Below are 18,781 nucleotides of genomic sequence, written 5' to 3'. Positions count from 1 at the left end.
CTCAGATAGATAAACATCAAAAAGGATGATTCAAAAAGCCATCTGAAATGCATTTTGTCTCCTTGCTCACATAAATGACCTTCAGTCATTTGGTTTTGCATCGCTGTACTTTTTGCTCTGTTTGATTTCCTCATTTTTTTCACAATATCTTTTACTAGGGCTGGAGTATAACAGCACCATTTCAAAGGAGAACCTTTGCTCCGTGTCTCCCGGTGCCTCATCCTACTGTAGGAGTGGGAGCCTGCCTGTGCCAGGGATGCCTGGGGCTGGAGATGGGCTGGAGCCACTGGGGAGGAGGCTGGGCTAGCTGGTGCTGGGACTCTGCAGCGGGGCCCTGGCAGCTGTGAACTCATGCAGATTTTCAAGGGGCAGTGAAGAGGATCTGAGAGCTGGCACATGTGAAACTTGAAGACAAGGGACAGGGAGCCCAGCAGCAAAAGCCACATTGTTCTCATTAGGCACAAAGAAGAGAGCAAGCAGAGTCAAGCCATGCAAAAGTGACATTTTTTGTCCTTTAGGTGCTCCTTTGAAGCAGACTTAGTATACTTTATTTGGCCTGCAAAACAATTGGTAGATAGAAGCATTCCTTGAATCTTTCTTCTCATCTAACTATTTCTTCCTTAATCTGTTTTATTTTTTTTTTCCCCTTTCCCTTTGAATAACAAGGCAAAAACCAGTTTCATCTGTATTTCTGGTCATCTCTAAAGTCATCAGCAGTGAGCACCATGTTTGTGTTCAGCTGATGGTGAGCTGTGGACTAAAAATAAAAACAAATGAAAGCATTTTGCATATCCCATCTGCCTTTCTACAGGCCAGGTAACATGGTGGTGTACCAAGCTTAGAGTATCTGGAGCTCATCCTTATTTTGTGACACTTTTTGAGGGCAAGTATTTTGGACCTTTAGAAGGGTAGAATCCTTCACCTTTGAAAAGGAGGAAGGCACTGTCCAGTTTTTGTCCATGTGCCTCCTTTTGAAACACAATGAGCTTTACAACTGGTCTTCTTTTTTCTCTCTCTGATCCCCCCTTCTCTCTCCTTCCCACCTCTCCTCAGTGTTGGTTAAAATGGAGAATTTTAATAGCTGGGTGAATATGTAGTTAATACACTGCCTTGACCTCCAAAGCTTAGCCTCAACAATGTATTTTGAGATCTCAGCTGAAAAGGTTCATTAATATTTTACTGCATTACCTCACTCTTGCTGCCACAACATTAAAAATGTGCTTTCCCTGAATGTTTGTTACAGGAGTCTGATGGTCACATCATCATGAGCTGTCTGTGCCTGCTGGCAGCTCCCTCTTCTGCATGGGCTGCAGTAGCCAGCAGCTTGAAAAATTAATGAGAAGTAATACAGCAGTCCTGTGTGGCTGAAAAAGAAGACACACATACACATGCACAGATGCACAATGTCCATGTATGTGTGTCTGTTTGATGTACATGCTGCTGCCTCTTGAATGTACAAGACCAGATGCTGAAGTTGCATAGTAGGTGTCAGCAGGCATCCAGCAATGCAGCAACGTGCACCCCAGCACAGCTGGGCTGCCTCAGGCAGTGTAAAAATCCTCACAGTAAAACCAGATTCCCTCTGAAAAAGGGTACCATCTCACCAAAGCCTTTGAAGGAGGTTTGGGTTGCAACCAGAGCACTTTACGCTAGCAGGAAATCCTCATACGTTCGAACAGTTGTGGTACCCCATACCTGGTGGTGCCACAGGCAACAAGAAAGGAGCAGGAGGAGGAAATGAAAGGACTACGTGTGCTGTTACCGGTGAAGGGAGGCAGGAAGAGATGGCCACAATACCTCTGAGCCATGTGTGTGATGTGTGCCCCTTTAGATAACCAGCCCTGGCCTGGGCTCGTGATTTGGTGAGTTCAGAGCCTGGGCAGGGGCAGGGCTGGGGTTTTCATTTCGTGCATTTTGCTGGTTGCAAGCGTATAGGTAATTTCTGCATACTGAGGAGAGAGAAAGATGGTTTCTTTCATATGGGAATAATTCCCCAGTTATTACTGAGGGAGGAAACTCTGCAGGTCCAGCTAGTTTTCTCTATAGTAAAATATTGTTTTCATTAGATTTTTGTTTTAGTAACAGCTTTAAGTAGCAGTCAGTGGAACTGGCCTTGGGAGGTGCCTGTCAGGCCAGGAAAGGCAAGGAGAGGTGTTTGGTGACCGCTTGCGTGGCTTTCTACTTGTGCAGCACATCTTTCAGGCAAATCTTGAAGCTTTGTTGTGAACGCTTTCCCATACCATGAACTTTATCAACTTGAAACATAGGATTGAAGGACTTCCTTCAATCATAGGACTCTCCTGGAATGATTCTGAATACTGTTTCTCCTCCAACTCTTTTTCTGCTGTCCTAAGTCTCCACCTTAACTCTTAATGTGCCCTACAGAAGGCTGTAGGAGAAGCCCTTCAAGCACCGTGGAGCAGGGCTGTAGTGCACGCATAGCTTCTGCTCCCTTGGCCACTAAATGGGGAGTCTGCCTTTCCTGTTGCACGCTCTTAGGTTGCTTTGCTCTTGCTTTCCCTGAGCTTTTAATAAAACTTTAGATTTCCTCTGTTTTCCTTCCTCTCAAGACAGAAGCAACAAAAAAGTGATCTAAAATAGCCCCAATGCACACTGGGTAGAAACACCCTGTAAATATTGCAGGATGCCATGCAGAGCAGCAGCAGTTTTGTTCTCCAGCATCGCTCAGGGATTACCCAGTTTAGCAAGTCAGGGAAAACTGTGAATGCTTCGATTACACAAACACTGGGAGCTGAACAGTTTGCCTTGTCACACACACAGGTGGGATTTCTGAGATCCCTGGTGTTATTTTGTGGGCTGTGTTGTCACGGCAGCTGTCCTTGCACTCACTTGCAAACTAACACCACTACGTGCATATGCACACACCGTTTTCTAAATATAGCTGAGGAAAACATACTGCAGCTGAAATCTGCTTTTCCTCCTGTTTTCTGAAGTTGTGTCAGGACCACTGATGACTGTAACGAGGGAGGAAATGCATTCATAGGCTGGGAAAGAAAACCAGCAGGTTTCTTTGTTCGCTGTGGGCTGGGGAAATGAACAGTGGTGGTGATTCTGCTATCCTGCAGTAAATGAAAGAATCAGATGAGGCATTTTGGTTTGTCTCTTGGAATGTCTAAAGGTAAAGGAGTGGCCAGTATAAATGCTATTTTTTAGGTAGACGTTGATTAAAACCATGTCTTAGGAGCGCAGGCTTAGCTTTTGCCTGGAGAAGCCTCCCTAGCCATTGCTTCTACCATGAAATTCAGTCCCAAATTCCTTAAGAAAACCCCTTTGATAAGTGTTTTTTCGTTTTTTGCTATTTTTTTTTTCCCAGTGGAAATCAGAGAAAAGCGAGAGAATTGATTGAAGCTCCTGTTTCTCTTTGAAGGTGCTGGTGACACAGCTCTAATGCTGATGTGGCACGGTGCAGAGGCATGTGGACGCAGGCAACTTCTTCGAACGAGGCGCAGCTTCTTCCCAGGGCTTAGCCCCCCAGTCTGACCTTTTGGTACACAACTTGGCTTTTACTGTGAGCACAAGCTGCTATTGAGACACCTCTTGGAGCTGAAGTCCAGGTGAGTTTGTTGCTGTGGCTGCACGTGGTGGGTCCCTGCCGTGGGACCTGGGAAGCCCGTCCTGCACCCTCAGCATCCAGTCTGCTGAAATGTAAGCACTTTGATTTTAAGTGGTGTCTCTTTAAGCCGAGTTACCAGATAAATGATGGAAATGGGATATGACTGAAGCTTCATAAATATGACAGCGCCTTCTTGGCTATGCTGTTTCCCTCGTCTCTGAAAAAAACACTCTATTTGAAACAGCAGAAAATCTTTATTGAACTTGCAGTCAGCTCCCTACCACCTTACAATCGGCTGGTAAAATGCCCACAGGCTTGACGCAGGTGTCCTTGCTCTGCCTTGCCTATTAGGGCAGCATCGCACAGGTCGGCTGGACAGGAATAAATGGTGCGGACCCCGTGTTCCACAGCAGGGACCACTGAGGGAAATGCAGGGAGATGCTTGCCACTGCTACCACGTGGTTGCTCTAAGAACTGCTTAGCTGAAACACAATTTCCATAACACAGTGGAAAAATGAAAACTCAGCACTGCAGAAGCGAGTCAGGGCCGCCAAACCTGAGGCTACAGGAAACTGGATCATCTTCAATTTAGTGCTTGATGCTGCAGGAACCACCTGGGTTTGCAAGGAGAGGGGCAGCACGAGAACGTTTTCTGTCCGTGTGGTGCTGACAACTGTGATGGCTTTTTTACCCTTCTGGCTAACGAGTGCTGCCTCTCGCAAAGCATCATCTCACCGTTTACCTCATCAGAACATTGGTAAAAAATAATGAAATAAAAAAGGAGCAGCTGCTTCAGTTTAAAAGGTGAGTTTGTGGGCAGGTGAGGAAAGAGAAAGCAGTGTTCAGCTCCGGGTGTCGGGCTTCTCCCCTGGCCACTCAGTCGAGTGCCCTTTCCCTAGGCAGGGGTGAAGCTAAGGTAGGAGCTGCTGAGGGGTCCATTTTCAGGGAGTTAGCATTTATTTATTTACTTGCAAGAGAGAATGGTAATTGGGGGTACCTTGGTGGGGTAATAGTTCACAAAGAATTATGACTTTTTTTGTCTTCTGACCCTGACTGCTGTGCAGGAGAGTGAAAAAATGGGATATAAAAAGAGCAGCCCGAGCGTGTGGTGTGTGGCAAAGGCACATGGAAGCTTCAAGCACTCACTAGGAGTGGACCCCAGGGACACCCCCTTCCTTTTGGCACCTTATTTCATGTAAGAGAGCAGGCTGATCTGCTCAACAGCTGCCAGGCTGAGTGGTTGCTGTTGTCCTGATGCAGCACCTCAGTGACATTTACTGAAACCAGCCACTGCTTTCCAGGCCGCCGCAGCTGCCTTGGGAGCGCAAGCATTTTGGAAAGAGCACCACACACATCAGATAAAATCCCTTCTCAGCCTCCTGGCTCTCATGTAAAGTGAAGCGCCTGCACAAAGGTGATGGCCAAGAGCTCAGGAAATGCTCCAAACACTTCTTGGACTGAGTATTCACCACATTTGTGAAGAACTCAGAGTAAAGGTGCCAGCATTAGCTCTTACCAGACTTGGCCTCCTTCATCCATGCCTGATTCTCCATCTTGGACCTTGAAACAGCCATGCCACTGTTTCCTGAGGAAGCACAGCAGAATCAGCATGTCCTCTGCCAGCGCCTGGAAAGCAATGTTTCTGCCAGCTAAACACAGGAACTGTACTCTGGTGAACATGTGCATCAGGCTGGTTGTATTAATCACAATGCTTTTAGTATGTGGTAACCATAAAGTGATCTGTGTTTTGCAATTTTCTCCTGTAGTTTGGCCTCACAGCCATGGTTATCTGCTAGCTAGCTTGCTGGGCCAAGGTCCAGGGCATCCAAAGAAGTGCCTGGTGGCCAAACCACTTCCAGACTGGCCCTCTGATGAGGGCAGCAGAGCTGAGGGACTGCAGACCCTGCTTGCTGGAGACTTTAAACACACAGTGGCTTCCAGAGCAGAAATGACAAGTTGCCATGCTACAAAGGTGAGAGAAGGAAATCCAAATGAGTATGGGGAAAACTTCTGTTCACCTTGAGGGTGGTTGAGCACTGGGATAGCCCAGAGATGTTGTGACATTGCCATCTTTGGAGATTGCCAGACTGCAACTGGACAAGTCCCTGAGCAAAGTGATCTTATGTTGAAGTTTGTCCTCCTTTAACAGTACGAATGGTCAGAAAAGCATAGGTTCAGCACTCTGGCTTCCGTAGTCCAAGGGTAGTTTTTTTGGACTGTTGGCTTAGTTCAGCCTCACAAAGAAAGATTTTTGCTATTTCTTTTCACAAAAGCTGCGAGCTAGGTTGGAAATACACCTTTTGTGATAATACCATAAACATTGTTATTGCAGACACTGAGGGATAGGGTAAGATGGATAGGATAGGATAGGAGAGACTAGACTATTTCAGTTCAAAGGGACCTACAGTGATCATCTACTCCCGACTGCCTGACCAGTTGAGCACTGACCACAAGTTAAAGCACGCTGTTAAGGGCACTGTCCAAATGCTTCTTAAACACTGACAGGCTTGGGGCATCGACCACCTCTTGAGAAAGCCTGTTCCAGTGTTTGGTCACCCTCTTGGTGAATAAATGCTTCCTCATGTCCAGTCTAAACCTCCCTTTGGCACAGCTTTGAACTTGCAGCTTCTTTGGAAACACTGAAATACCAAGTCCTGTAAAGGAAGTAAACCCACTGATGCTTATAAAACAAAACTGATTTTATTCTAAGTCTGTCTCTTCTTTTCTTACCTAGGCTTACACCATTGAAGAGCTGCTCCTGTGTTGAACAAAACAGGAAGGAGTTCTAAAACCTAGGAACTAACCACAAGGATCTAGTTCATTGAAGTCTGACCTGGTAACCTTCTAAACGGCCATTTGATCCCATCCATCAAATTCAGTCCATTTGTATAGGTAAGGGCTTATGTTATCATCTTGTGAGCCATAATTTCTTGATTACAAGGGTGGAAGAGGGAAAACTGGACCTTTCTCTGGCACTGCTTAGCTCTGAAAAATTGGACACGGGATTACTAAGGTTTGTCTGTAAGTACAATTATTTCTGTGTAACTATACTGTTGCTTTGGATCTGATGACTGTATTCTGACATTTTGGAGGTGGTTGTTACAGCAGCCAATATACTGTCTTTGGTAAGCTATTTCGTCTCCATCAGAATCCTAAAGTCGTAACACAATTCAGGTTGTAGGGGACCTCAGGAGGCTTCAGGTCAAACCTCCCATGCAAAACAAGGCCAGTTACAAGTTGCTCAGGGCCTGTCCTGTCAAGTTTTGAAAACCTCCACGGCTGAAGATCCCATAGCTTCCCTGGGCATTTGCTCCAGTGTTTGACTATCCTCATCGTAAAAATTATTTTCCTTCTATTTAATCAGACTCTCCCTTATTGCAACTTGTGTCTGTTGTCTCTTGATCTATCGCTGTGCAGCTCTGCAGAGCTTGTCTCCACCTTTTCTGTACCTTGCAATTAGGTAGCTGCAGATACAAACAAGCTCTCCCTTTGGACTTCTTTTCAAGGCTGTACAAGCCCAGCTCCCTCAGCCCTTCCTTGCATACCATGCCCTGCAGTCCTCTGCCAGACTCAGTCCAGTATGTGTGTCTGTCTGGCACTGGAGACCCCAAACCTGCATGTAGTTCTCCAGATGTGGTCTCAGAAGTGCTGAATAGAGGGGACTACAAGTCCTTTGGCTTTCAGCTGTGCTTTTGTAAATGCAGCCCAATATGCTGTCGGCTTTGTTTGCCTCGGGGCACACTGCTGATATACATGCAGCTACCACCCGGGTCCTGGTTCCTTTTATTGTAAATCTGTGCCCTACCCACCTGCCTACTCTGAATTGCTGCGTGGGGTTAGTCTGCCTCAGGTGAAGGGCTTTGCATTTGTCTTAGTTGAACTTCATAAAGTACCTGGCAGCTCCTTTCTCCAGCATCTTGAGGTCTGCCTTGAAAGGCAGCCCTGCCCACCCTGTAAACAACTGCCCACCCCATGCCCCAGGAGGGCAGCTGACACAGGTTATCACAAACCTCCCCAGACCCAGATTTGGTGTGGTCCAAAAATTTGCTGGCAGTGCACGCTGTGATGTCCTCCAGATTGTTAATAAAGGCATTAGATGGTACTGGTCCCAGTATTGACTCCCTAAAGCATGCCACTAGAAACTGGCTGCCTGTTTGACTTTTGCTGCATGGTTGGGCTCAAAGGATGGTCAGCAGCAGCATGGATCTCACCTGTTGTAGTTAGCTATTCAGTTCGTGTCACCAATTTGACTATATGTTGTGTTAAAAAAATAAATAAAAAAACAACAGAAGAATCCTTTTATTTTCAAAGTTTGATCAATCCATGAAAGAAAGAGCAGCACATTTCTGCAAAGCCAAAATAACTGTACAGCTCATTCTGCAGATAGATTTTTCTCACCAGAAAGGAAGTGCCTCTGAAAGAAAAGGAACTAGGAAGGGAGCCAGGACCAACTGTGGCCAGCATGGTTCTGCTGGCTGGTACCTTTAGAAACACATTACAGCCTCTACACTTCTCCTTCCAGCGTTGCTCTCCTTAAAAAATCACTGAACACCCAGGTGAGGATCCATCTAACCATAAAGGACATTTTAGCATCCCTGTTGGATCCTACATCAGGGCTGCCCTGTATATTTTGATTTTCATTCACAAGTCCTGTGGAAGAAATGGAGAAAAAACTCTCCACCAGGGGAATGCTGCCTGGATGTATGAGCAGCCACCTTTCCATTACACTTTGGAGGAAATCAGGTTGTCTTCCAGTGAGTTCCAGTCACCAAATTATTTTATTGTTACAATATGATGAAGCGATTTCTATTTTGTGCACTTCATGGTGCTCAAAATGTTAGTTTTCACAGTATAGAATGGTTGTGACAGCATTTGTCATGGAAGCACTCAGCAGAGTATGTTGAAACTTCATTTAGTTGTGCTGTTTTATGAAGTTCTGCAGTAAAATGTGCCAGCAAATTATGTTGTATTAGTTTTTTTTTTTCCGGTGATTAACTAATCATTCATATAATAAATAGCAGCTAACTACAAGAAAGAGATTTATTTGTCACAGAGTTAGAAGAATGTCAAACTTTTCCCATTTCATGTAAAAAGGCAGAGGAAAAAATACTTCTAAAATGACTTTGCAACATGTGCTTTATTTTAAGTCATTACTGAATCAAAACTACACAGTATACCCTTTTAACATATCTTACCCACTGAATGATTTTTTTCTCAATATTTGTTTTTAACATGGAATGAAACCTACATCGCAATTGTAAATTTTCATGCTACAATGTTCTCTAATGAGCCATTTGTGTCACTAATAATAGTAATTTAAGAAAAAGGCCATTTTTGAAGCTCATACGTATGTCTATATTTGGGAACTTAAAAAAAACCCGTCTCAGATGTAAAAATGTGACTTGGAATATGTAAACATTTTTGTATACCTGAAACACTGGAAGAAGAATTTCAGCAAACAGCAAAACAATGGTTGCCTTAAATCATCGAAATGGGAAAAAGCATGTCATGGGGAGCAGAGAGAAGCACACACTATTCAGTCTTTAAAGGGTTATAAGAAATGACATAGCTCCTTAGGTCACTGAAATCACTTTCTTTTCTCATCTAATGGAAAGCAGTAACTTTGAAGAGAATGGCCCAGCAGAACACCCCAATAATTCACCATAATTATTCTAGCCATTGGTTAACCTTGACGAACTGCACCATAATTATTCTAGCCATTGGTTAACCTTGACGAACTGTCAAGTTTCAGTTGCTTTTTTTTTTTGTTTTTCCTGAGAAAAGTCATTGATGTTTGGTGGAAACGTCTTCCATGACTGTACAAATAAAATAAGGCATTTAAAGAGATTGTTACTGGTTTTCTTTTTGCTAACAGAGGCTTGTCCACAGTGTCCTTTGTACATCAAAACCTCTGCTTTTCTACAAATGGGTATGGCTAGAATGTCTTCAGTTCCCACTGTGGCCCTGGGTCTTGGGTGTCCTGAAGGCTAGTCAGCGTCCCATTACTGTAGCTTGAAAGTCAGTGATGTACAACAGCATATTGCACAATCCAATCCGTATGGCTCCAGGAAGGGTTAAGAAGGTACACTGGAGTCATCTGTGGGTTCACTCCTTTCTTTTCTCTTTAAGTTGTAACGATTGTCTGGAAAATGAAATTAGCCAGACAAAGATGCAAACTTTTTGTTGATTAAATTACAAAGCAGTCCCCAGATTGTAGAGGAGTGGCACATTAAAAACAACAAATCATCCAACCTTCTTCACCGTTGATCCTTAATTTGAAAGGCAGCATGGATTCCTAAGGCCGTAGCTTCCAGGACTCCGTCAGTGAAAAATCATTGCTACCTAACTATAAAAGGCTTAGCTCTTAAGAGAATATTGTGCTTTTTTTATTTTTCCTTTAAAATTCAGATGAAATCAACTTGATTCGCAGTGTGACTCCAAAGAGATCAGTTAGTTTTTTCCCTAGTCCACTTGATCATAGTCTCTGGTGAACGATACAGGAATATCAGTTTGGCATACAGATCTTCTTCTAGTTCCAGTTCGCCAGTCTCTCGCACTAAGAAAATGTCAGTACACAACTTCAAGATTCGGTCTACGTTGGGTAGCTCCTCAAACATGATGGAGTGAGAGATCCCACTGAAAAATTCGCGGACGAACTTCCCTATCACCAGGACAACTGAGGCATATAGTCCCATGATGCTGAAAAGAAAGGAAGGAAAGAGCTCAAATCGTGCCTTGAAAAAGGGTCAGCCAAGTGTGAGGGAGCTCATCTACAGGGCTAAGTGAAGTCTGTCAACCGAGTGAACATTAATTTCTAATTAGGATCCTGTTTCTGCTGTGCTGCAGGATGAAAGAAAATAAGTTCTCTTGAACACAGAAATCTGGGAACATAGACAGCTGAGGCTGCTGACTTAAACAGTTTAACCCCAGCTGCTGATGGTCTTACGTCCTGTCTGCTACAACTTGAAAGTCACAATGGGAAGTCTGACAAGTGCTGGCTGCTAAAGGTAAATGATCTGTCAGGTTTCACATCTAATATTTTTTATTAACATATGTAATAATTGGTGACAGACTAATGTTTATCTGTCCTCCCCTGATAATTCTCCTATGAGGCATTCTCCAAAGTGCCAGGAGGCAATGTCTCCTGCCTTCCTCTGTCTGTGGAGATGTATTTCATAACTGTTTCACGCCCAGGGTCCTGGATACCGGACTGGGAAGGTCAGAAAAACTGGGCAGAGTTTGGGCAGAACCTGACCTGTAGTTAAACAAACATCTTTTGAATGATTTTACTTCAACAGGAAATTGGTGCAAAGGGTGCTTCTGCCTTTTTTCCCACTAGAGAGGAGGTATCGAGGGTAATACCATTCCTTACAAATATGAAGCCTTCTACAGATAACGTTAATAGACATGAATTTGAAAATCTCACAAAACCCCTTTTCAAAGTGTTGTAATGTTCAAACAATACAACAACAAATAAGAAATAAAACTGCAAAACCATCAAATGAAATCACCTCTACTTCTATCTTATCTACATTATTTTAATTTTACATAGAGATTCCTTCTTACCCATAACCAGCCAAGAATCCGAGGCTTGGTGGACTGACTTTATCACTGAATATGAAGAGTTCAAGACTCTCTTCAGATGTTTTGTATCTTTTTCCAAGCTGATTCAAAACCCACCACTCACGAACTCCCTCATCGGACACATTTTTGACCAGGGAAACTGTAATGTTTTCCCATCTGCAGTCTATTGAAAAAAAGAAATGTTAATATATATATACCAAGAATTGCAAAAGTCAAACTGTTTTGATTCAGATACTTCAAACATCTGCATGATAAAATGACTGAGAAATGTAGGAGTAAAGGTTTGTTATAATCCTAAAAATCATTTTAGTTATTTCTGTACAAAAGTACAATATCGAGACTTTTGTGGTTCTCCTTCTGTAGATCTCATCTGAATGTGCATTACATCAATAAAATGTTTTGTATCACCTACATTTTCTTCTGTACAACTGTCAAATCATTTCAATATTTTCAGGCCACAGTGTCAATGATAGTCAGCATGCCTGTCTTTCAGACCTAAAGACAGACATTTAAGTTGGAGGAAGAGTGGTCAGCTTCTATGCGTCAAAGCGAAACTATCACTGTAAATTATTTATGTCTTGGTATAAAAGATGCTATACTTTTATATCAAGAAAAGCACACTGTCCTATTATGCACACTGATCACACAGACAGGAGGTGAACTCTGGCCCTCCTGATTTCTGGGAAACATAGAATAGCAGTGTATACATTAATTAAAAGTCCTTTTGAAGAATCTTACGTTAATAGTTCTTTAGGATAGGACCTGACTAATGACAGTGTAGCACTTGTAACTTATTGCTACTCACAGAGCTATGCTGAACCTCAGGAATTATTTTTCCTAATTAATCTAATCATGCTCGCTAAACCTTGAACAGTAATGTACTACATAGTACTACTACTATGCCCGAGTGCCAAATTTAACCTCTGTCAAGCAAAGTGTTCTTAGATAAAGACTTGTTCCTACTTTTCCAACCCAACAGATATTTCAAATGCATGTATGTATGTTTGCACGTATTCTGTATGTTTGTGAGTACCTGTATGCATTCTGATTGGGTAATAGCCCTCTGAAATTCAATGATTTAGCTAAACTGGATTCTTTGTAGCCAATACGGAAGGAACAGTGGAAAAAAAATATCATTCATTGTCACTATTTATGCCGAAGAGCTACATTTGCAGACCTGTGGCACTACTGACTGTAAGCAAGCAGGGAGATGCAGAGAAGTGATGCTTGTCATCACTTGCTCAGAAAACAATGAAAAGCAGTTCCTGAAAGCAGACTTGAAGGGAAGGTGCCAGACTTCATCCTTAGGAGTCCTTACTGTTAAATACAAAGCTAAAATACATCCAGATGCATTTTCTGCCTTAAACTGTATTACTTCAGAATGTCTCCCCAAGCTTGCAGGCATCAGGTAGAAAGCACTGCAAGTGCATTTCAGTCTGAGGTGCCCCATAACAGCTCAGTGAATGTGCAAGTGTGAGTGCTGTGTTGCACTTCTTCAACTATACTCTGCTTTCTATGGTCTGGACACATACCTGTCAATAGCTGCTTTATGGGTTTTGCCAGAGAATCACTAGGAGCCTTGATGTAGTATGGGTACACTGTCTCTAATGTTCTGGAAAAAATGAGAAAGCAAATATTTCATATTTTTATACCTCTAAAATAATTTAGAAATGACTAACAGGGATATACGCAGTTCCCGGTAATTCTTGGCTTAAGCTATGATTTTATAGTGTTCAGATGTCACATCTGAAAGGTAGCTGGATTTATTAACTACGTTCTGTCAGTACTTCAGCAGGGAGCTCCATCCATAATGTTGCCATTCACACGCCATGAATCCCACACACCTGGGGCATGTGTGTTTGCAAGGAATGTAGACTTTATATTTTGTTCCCATTTTTAACAAAGCTGCTTTTATAGTCAGCTATACAAACAGCACAAAGAAAGGCAACACACCACCAGTAGTACACAAGCTAGAAAAATATGTAGCTAGAAAAATATGTGGTGAGAACAGTTATTACTTCAGACTTGCAAGATGTTTCGATAATAACACCTGAAAAGCGTGAGAATTTTTGCCAGAATCTTTCATCAGGAAATATTTTCACAGTTTGCAGGAGGATTTCAAACTTAAAAAGAAAGATGTTTGTAAAAGTTCTTCCATTGGAGTAAAAAATCAGATCACTTTCAGTGGGAATAAGTTACCGGCATCCAGAGAGAAAGACATTTCATTAAAAGCAGAGATACTTTCCTAGCTTTTTCCTCAAATGACTGAACAATTCTAGGGGAGAAGAGCTCTCAGGGAAGTCCTGTGATGCTCAGCTATATTGCATACACCAGGCTGCGGAAGAACAGAGGTGGCCAATTTAAACCCCCTCCTGATCACTCCAGCAGGCCCAAAAGATAGGGAAGAGCTCAGCAGCTAAGTTGTCCCAGCAGAGGTGGTGGCAGAAAGCTCCCTGCTGAAGTAGTCAAATGGCTACTAGCTGCCACAACCACTTTTTCTTTATGACAAAGTAAAAAAAGGATTAAATCAACAATATTATTGCAACACGAGCAAATGCGGGTATATCTTCTATGTTACTGTTTGCCTCCTGCAAAGAGAGAATTACAAATTAATTACCTCTTCCTGCAAATGAGCAAAATCTACCCTCCTTGGCACTACATCACCTTAGGAAATATTCCTGTACCCTCACACAACAGAAAAGTAGAAGAGGCATAGAATATTTTTTAAATGTGATGATCAGATGTGCAACAGCAGTCTGTCTGGGTATACAAGTGTGTGTGGGTGCAGAAAAATAGCTTTGCACAGAGAAGACTAATTTCATTTCCACCTACTAATAGATATGAACCTCTCAGAGACTTCACTTATCCCAGCTGGTCTCAGCTTTAACTTTTCAACTCTTGTGGCCACAAATCAGATCAGGTGGCCTTCAGGGATGACATGTTGGCTTAGCAGTATTTAGAGACTACTGCTGTAAAGTAATCCCCCGCGAGCAGGTGGAACAGGAAGAGCCAGACTCCTTTCAAATCTGAAGAGGCACCACTGCTGTTAATGCTATAAGGCTATATCCACAGAATAATGTTTGATACTCATATGAAGAGCATGCTCTTTCTGCCTTGTGAATTTCCATTACAGGAAAAGATCTGATGTCAGAAACAACTGTAGATGTTACCCTTTCACCGCAGTGATTTAAAGCTTCCTTGCTAATCTAATACTATTCAAGAATAACAATGAGAAATACGGTCTGGATGGCTATTTAGAACAAAGAAATCATCAATACAACAGCCTCAGATCAAGCTGAAGTAACTCGAAGAGTTTAACTGTGAATTCACCATAACAAACTTGTGCTTATCCAATAAATCAAAGAAAAGTAGCTAATAGCTTCACCATGCTTGCTGGTGGTGTTCCAGTGTTCGTAGTCTTCGTAGCCTGAATTTATCATAGGAAATAAGCTTTTAACCTTAATGTTACTATTATGCTACTTCAATGCTGTTGGCCTTTGTGAACAAGGCTCCAAAGCTATTAGAGGGAGGATGGATGGGCAGGCAAATGATACAGCTGCACAAGCCTGACCTCCTTAGGAAATTAGGTTTTAAAAGGGAAGCTTTGCATATAAATAGGCAAAGAAAATAACTTACACCTTTTCCAGCTGCTGTCCAGACATCATTGTAGCAATCTCTCTTCTGGTGTTCTCTCGTAGACTAAAGGTGAGTTTATCTGATGCTATTTCAGCTTTGGCACCAAGGGTGAGATTTCTGTTGTAAGTAAAAGGGAAGACACATTGTCAGCCTATGAGGGCATAACCTAAACCAGGGGTCCTCAAACTTTTTAAACAGGGGGCCGGCACACGGACAAAGTGGCAGGCAGTCATCTGTGGCTGCTTGGTTTCCCCCCCCAACCCCGGGTGGGGGGGTTCTTTAAATACTGGGGGCCGGACTGAGGACCCTGGGGGGCCGTATCCAGCCCACGGGCCGTAGTTTGAGGACCCCTGACCTAAACACTTGTTTGCTGCACACTAAAGCTAGTTGTCTAACTAGTCTTAACTGCACTGACCATGGCTATCCCAGTCTTTGCTAAAGCAAGCATCATGCTACCTGTACCTGAGATGGTGTGTTTTCCCACAAAGGCCATGCAGCTGCCTTAAAGGTATGTTTTTCTCACTGGCAATGCCTTTGTATGTATTACAGGACAATGATGGCAGATTAATGCCATTTTGCTCATTAAAACAGAATGGGAAAGAGTATTTTCTGTGTCAGACAAGCTAAGGATGCTGCAGCCAGCTACAACTTCCCAAAACCCCACCTCTGCCCAGCAGAAACCTGTGGCTAACAGGCTGACAGGACCCCCCTGCCTCCCCGAAGTCTTCACGCCAGCTGCAGAACACAGCTGGGGCAGGATCAGCCTTCACACAATGCCTTGTGCCATGCTTTGCTCTCAGGATGCGGCAGCTGGGTGAGGGCAGCTCTTGGGCTGCTGGGGGCTGCAGAGAAACATCCCCTGCAGATGATGTGCAAAGGCAGAAAGTGTGTACACTGCCTGAGCGACACAACAGGCTCATCTTACAGCTGCTTGTGGTCTCCTGGCCTAGATGAAAGACAGCAGTTTCCCTTTAGGGAGAAAACATGGAAGGTCGCTGTGGTAAGTCTTAACCACTTTCAGTCATTCACGGTCATAATGTAATCCACAGGATATAATTTGAGGGTGAAAAAGGTCTCTTTCAACTAGTGTATGAATGTTTGTAGTTATGCAAGCATATGAGCAAACTGAGTAGTAGTATTAAAAATTAATATAAAGTTCAGAAATGATGGAGTGATGGAATTCACTAGCTAATACCGCATGCTTCCAGGAAAAAAAGGGGGGGTCAAATAAAGTTGAATTAAGGGTGCAGATTCATTACAAGCCTGTTGTTCAATGTGGAAGGAATGATCCAGTGAGTTCAGAGCTCCCACAGTGATTCAGCTGACCTTCTTGTGCACAGTCTTTTGCTGAGGATTGCTATAACAATGCAGTGTCTACTTCCAACAAAACAGGTAGGTACTGGAGCTGCAAAGCTACTTAATTTCCATGGAGTGATGACTTAATTCCAATTTAATCCAGCAGTCCACAGGGATTCCAGCTGGCAGACAGTTGCCAACAAACCACCTCGGTGACTGGGTGTGCTCTAGCTTGCATGCAATTACTTTACATTCTAGGCTGCCTCTTGCAAAAACTTCATTGTAAAGTAATAGCTCACCGAGGCCAAAGGAATCGCAAGTAAACAGGCAAAGATCTCAACAAAATGGATCTGTGCCACTGTTATGCTATTTGCATAACAAAGTCTCCGAGTATATGCGTATTTAAAAAATAGTTTGTGTCAGTTCCAGACACTCTTAATAAGAGAGGAGTGCACTTCTGTTTTTATTTCCTCATAGTTTTCTGCCTTAACTAGGTTTAAGTATTCAGTTCCCATAAATGCTAACAAGATGGTTGTTTGGGGCAGTGTATTTGAACATCTCCATCTAAAACTGGATAAAATGTTCTTATTTTTCTCTCCTTCCCCTCAAGTCCCATTGAAAACTCCACCCTGCCTTTTTAAATAATGTACTTGGAAGGTTCCACTTCCCTTTTTATTTTTTGAGAACCGCAGGCAACAAATGTTTTGCTGGGTAACAAAATCACTACTCTCTATCTCTTTCCCTCTCACTTTCAGGGTTTGTTGCTCTGCAGTACAACAGAATTTGCTGGAAAACTAAATGAAAAATGCAGCGTGGAAGTGTTCTGCTGAATGAACGCTTGGCAAATGATCCATCAGCCTCAGAACAGCCACGTTAATTACCTTTGAATGCTCCATGAAAGAACTACAGTGAACTCAGCTGAAAAATCCAGCAGTCCCTGTATCATTTTCTGTCTACTGGGAGGGCTGATGGTCCATAAAGAGTTTGAATTTCCCTCTAGATCTGCTAGAGTTATATCTTCTTTTCCATAGCCCTCTAGAAACTGCAAAGCAGCCTGTAGGTGCAAAAGAAGAAAACAAAATTTCCCAGTCACATTACCAATCAGGCAGAATTGTCAAAGTTTGATTAATTGTAAGTGCAGTGGTTTGCATTGATTGTTTTCCTCAGTACCAACTGGGGCTTTAAATGGAAGGAGGAATAAATAAAGGATAGCCTAGCTAATAAGGCAAAACAAAAACAGCCCTGCTGTTTGAAGAATGATGGTCACATAGGCCACAGCGAGTCTGAAAGTTCATCAGGTAAACCTGTAGAGTCTACTTAAGTTGAAATTTTACTCTATCTTATGTTAAGCACTTTTCTGCATCGAAAGAAGTCTGCAAAGGATAAGGCAACTTGAAAATCCAAACTTCCAAAGTCGATCAAGATTACAGTATTAATGCTATAATACATGGGCTATTTGGTAGGATCTAGCATTAAAAATTGTTAATTCTTGAATGGGCTAGAAGCAAGCACCTTTTTTAAAGTTATATCTGATCAAACCCCAGTTACTTTAGTAATGCAACAGTTATTACTAGTCCTTTTCCTATAGGAACTTCTGATAATTTTGTGCATGTTGCACCACAAAATAGTGAGACTATGTTTAAATGTTTTGACATTTTAATGTCAAAACTTTTCTAGGCCATAGACACTTTCTTTTCCCAGAACTACATGTCCTCACTAGGCGGTAAAAGCGTGTGTGCTATAGGAACAAGACAGGGCTTAAAAGTGCCAGCACTGCTGTGTCCCCACAGCGTGTTTGTTTTGGTAGTACACCAACAGCATCATGTCTCCTGAAGGTTTGTGTCATTTAGAGGGGAGGTCATTATTCAGGCAATAGGACAACTAGGGTTTCTGACTTCCATGATTTTGTGCAAAGATGTCTCAATTAATGGTAACTTGCCTTACCATAACCCAGCCCTGTTCTGACAAACGATCTGTCCAAACCTTTACTCATGCAATCCCTCTTTATGGAAACTGAAAAGGAAAAAGGCCTAAAAACCTAAAGATCCACCTGAGAAAAGTCTCAGGTAAAAGTTCTGTCCTGCCTTAGAAGATTGCTCAACTTGGTTACTGAGGAACCATAGCATGTAGTACTGAATGGCCCTGTTCTTGCTCACTGTACCCAGGCCTAAGCCTTTGTTGGAAATCGCTGTACCAGGTACTAGAAATCATAAATTAGGTAGAGTTAGACATATAAATAGAAGAAAATGGTAACAAGCCATTTTCATGTACAAGATCCTGGCAGGGTCACTTATGAAAGAAAGTTGAAAAGTGTAACTCTGAGGAAGACCACTTGAGTGAGGCCGAAGGACAGAACGACCCTCTAAAAATTGATGCCAAGAGAAGACTCCGCCTAAACTCCAGCCAGGCCCCTCCTAGACTCTGCCCGTCATTAATATGCAATGAGATGGCATAATTACATGAATAATGCATGAGAAGACATTGCAATCATGTATGTCAAATGTATAAATTAGCCTGCTTCACACCTGTACTTCGGAGAAAGTTTCTGTGGTGCGAACCACCTCCTCCCCTGCACAGAAAATAAATACCTTGCTGCTAAAGTACAAAAAGTCTTTTAGCAGTTTTCTTCATTCTGAGTTTTTTTGGCATCAAAACATCTTCCAAATGATGGCAGCACTGCTGACCACTTAC

At 42.7% G+C, this 18,781-nt stretch overlaps 1 protein-coding gene across 12 annotated transcripts in view; it reads right to left on the bottom strand.

Moving 5' to 3' along the window:
* Window positions 1–7,857: 7,857 nt before the first annotated feature.
* The window catches only part of PIEZO2 (piezo type mechanosensitive ion channel component 2), a 313,781-nt gene continuing 302,857 nt past the window's right edge, over window positions 7,858–18,781 (bottom strand). For 11 of the 12 annotated variants that reach the window (XM_040586706.1, XM_040586713.1, XM_040586711.1 and 8 more), the window contains 5 exons: window positions 16,972–17,144; window positions 14,795–14,911; window positions 12,691–12,770; window positions 11,141–11,321; window positions 7,858–10,273 (listed from right to left, as the gene is read on the bottom strand). In XM_040586706.1, coding sequence (XP_040442640.1) covers window positions 10,021–10,273; window positions 11,141–11,321; window positions 12,691–12,770; window positions 14,795–14,911; window positions 16,972–17,144 — 804 coding nt within the window. In that variant the 3' untranslated portion in view covers window positions 7,858–10,020. Of the gene's footprint in view, window positions 10,274–11,140; window positions 11,322–12,690; window positions 12,771–14,794; window positions 14,912–16,971; window positions 17,145–18,781 lie in introns of those variants that run through there. The other variant, XM_040586718.1, reaches the window with a different exon arrangement.

Source organism: Falco naumanni, chromosome 3 (genome assembly GCF_017639655.2).
Source record: "Falco naumanni isolate bFalNau1 chromosome 3, bFalNau1.pat, whole genome shotgun sequence".
Taxonomy (NCBI): Eukaryota; Metazoa; Chordata; class Aves; order Falconiformes; family Falconidae; genus Falco; species Falco naumanni.
The sequence above is the reverse complement of the archived record's forward strand: the minus strand, read 5'-3'. Positions and strand labels throughout refer to the sequence as shown.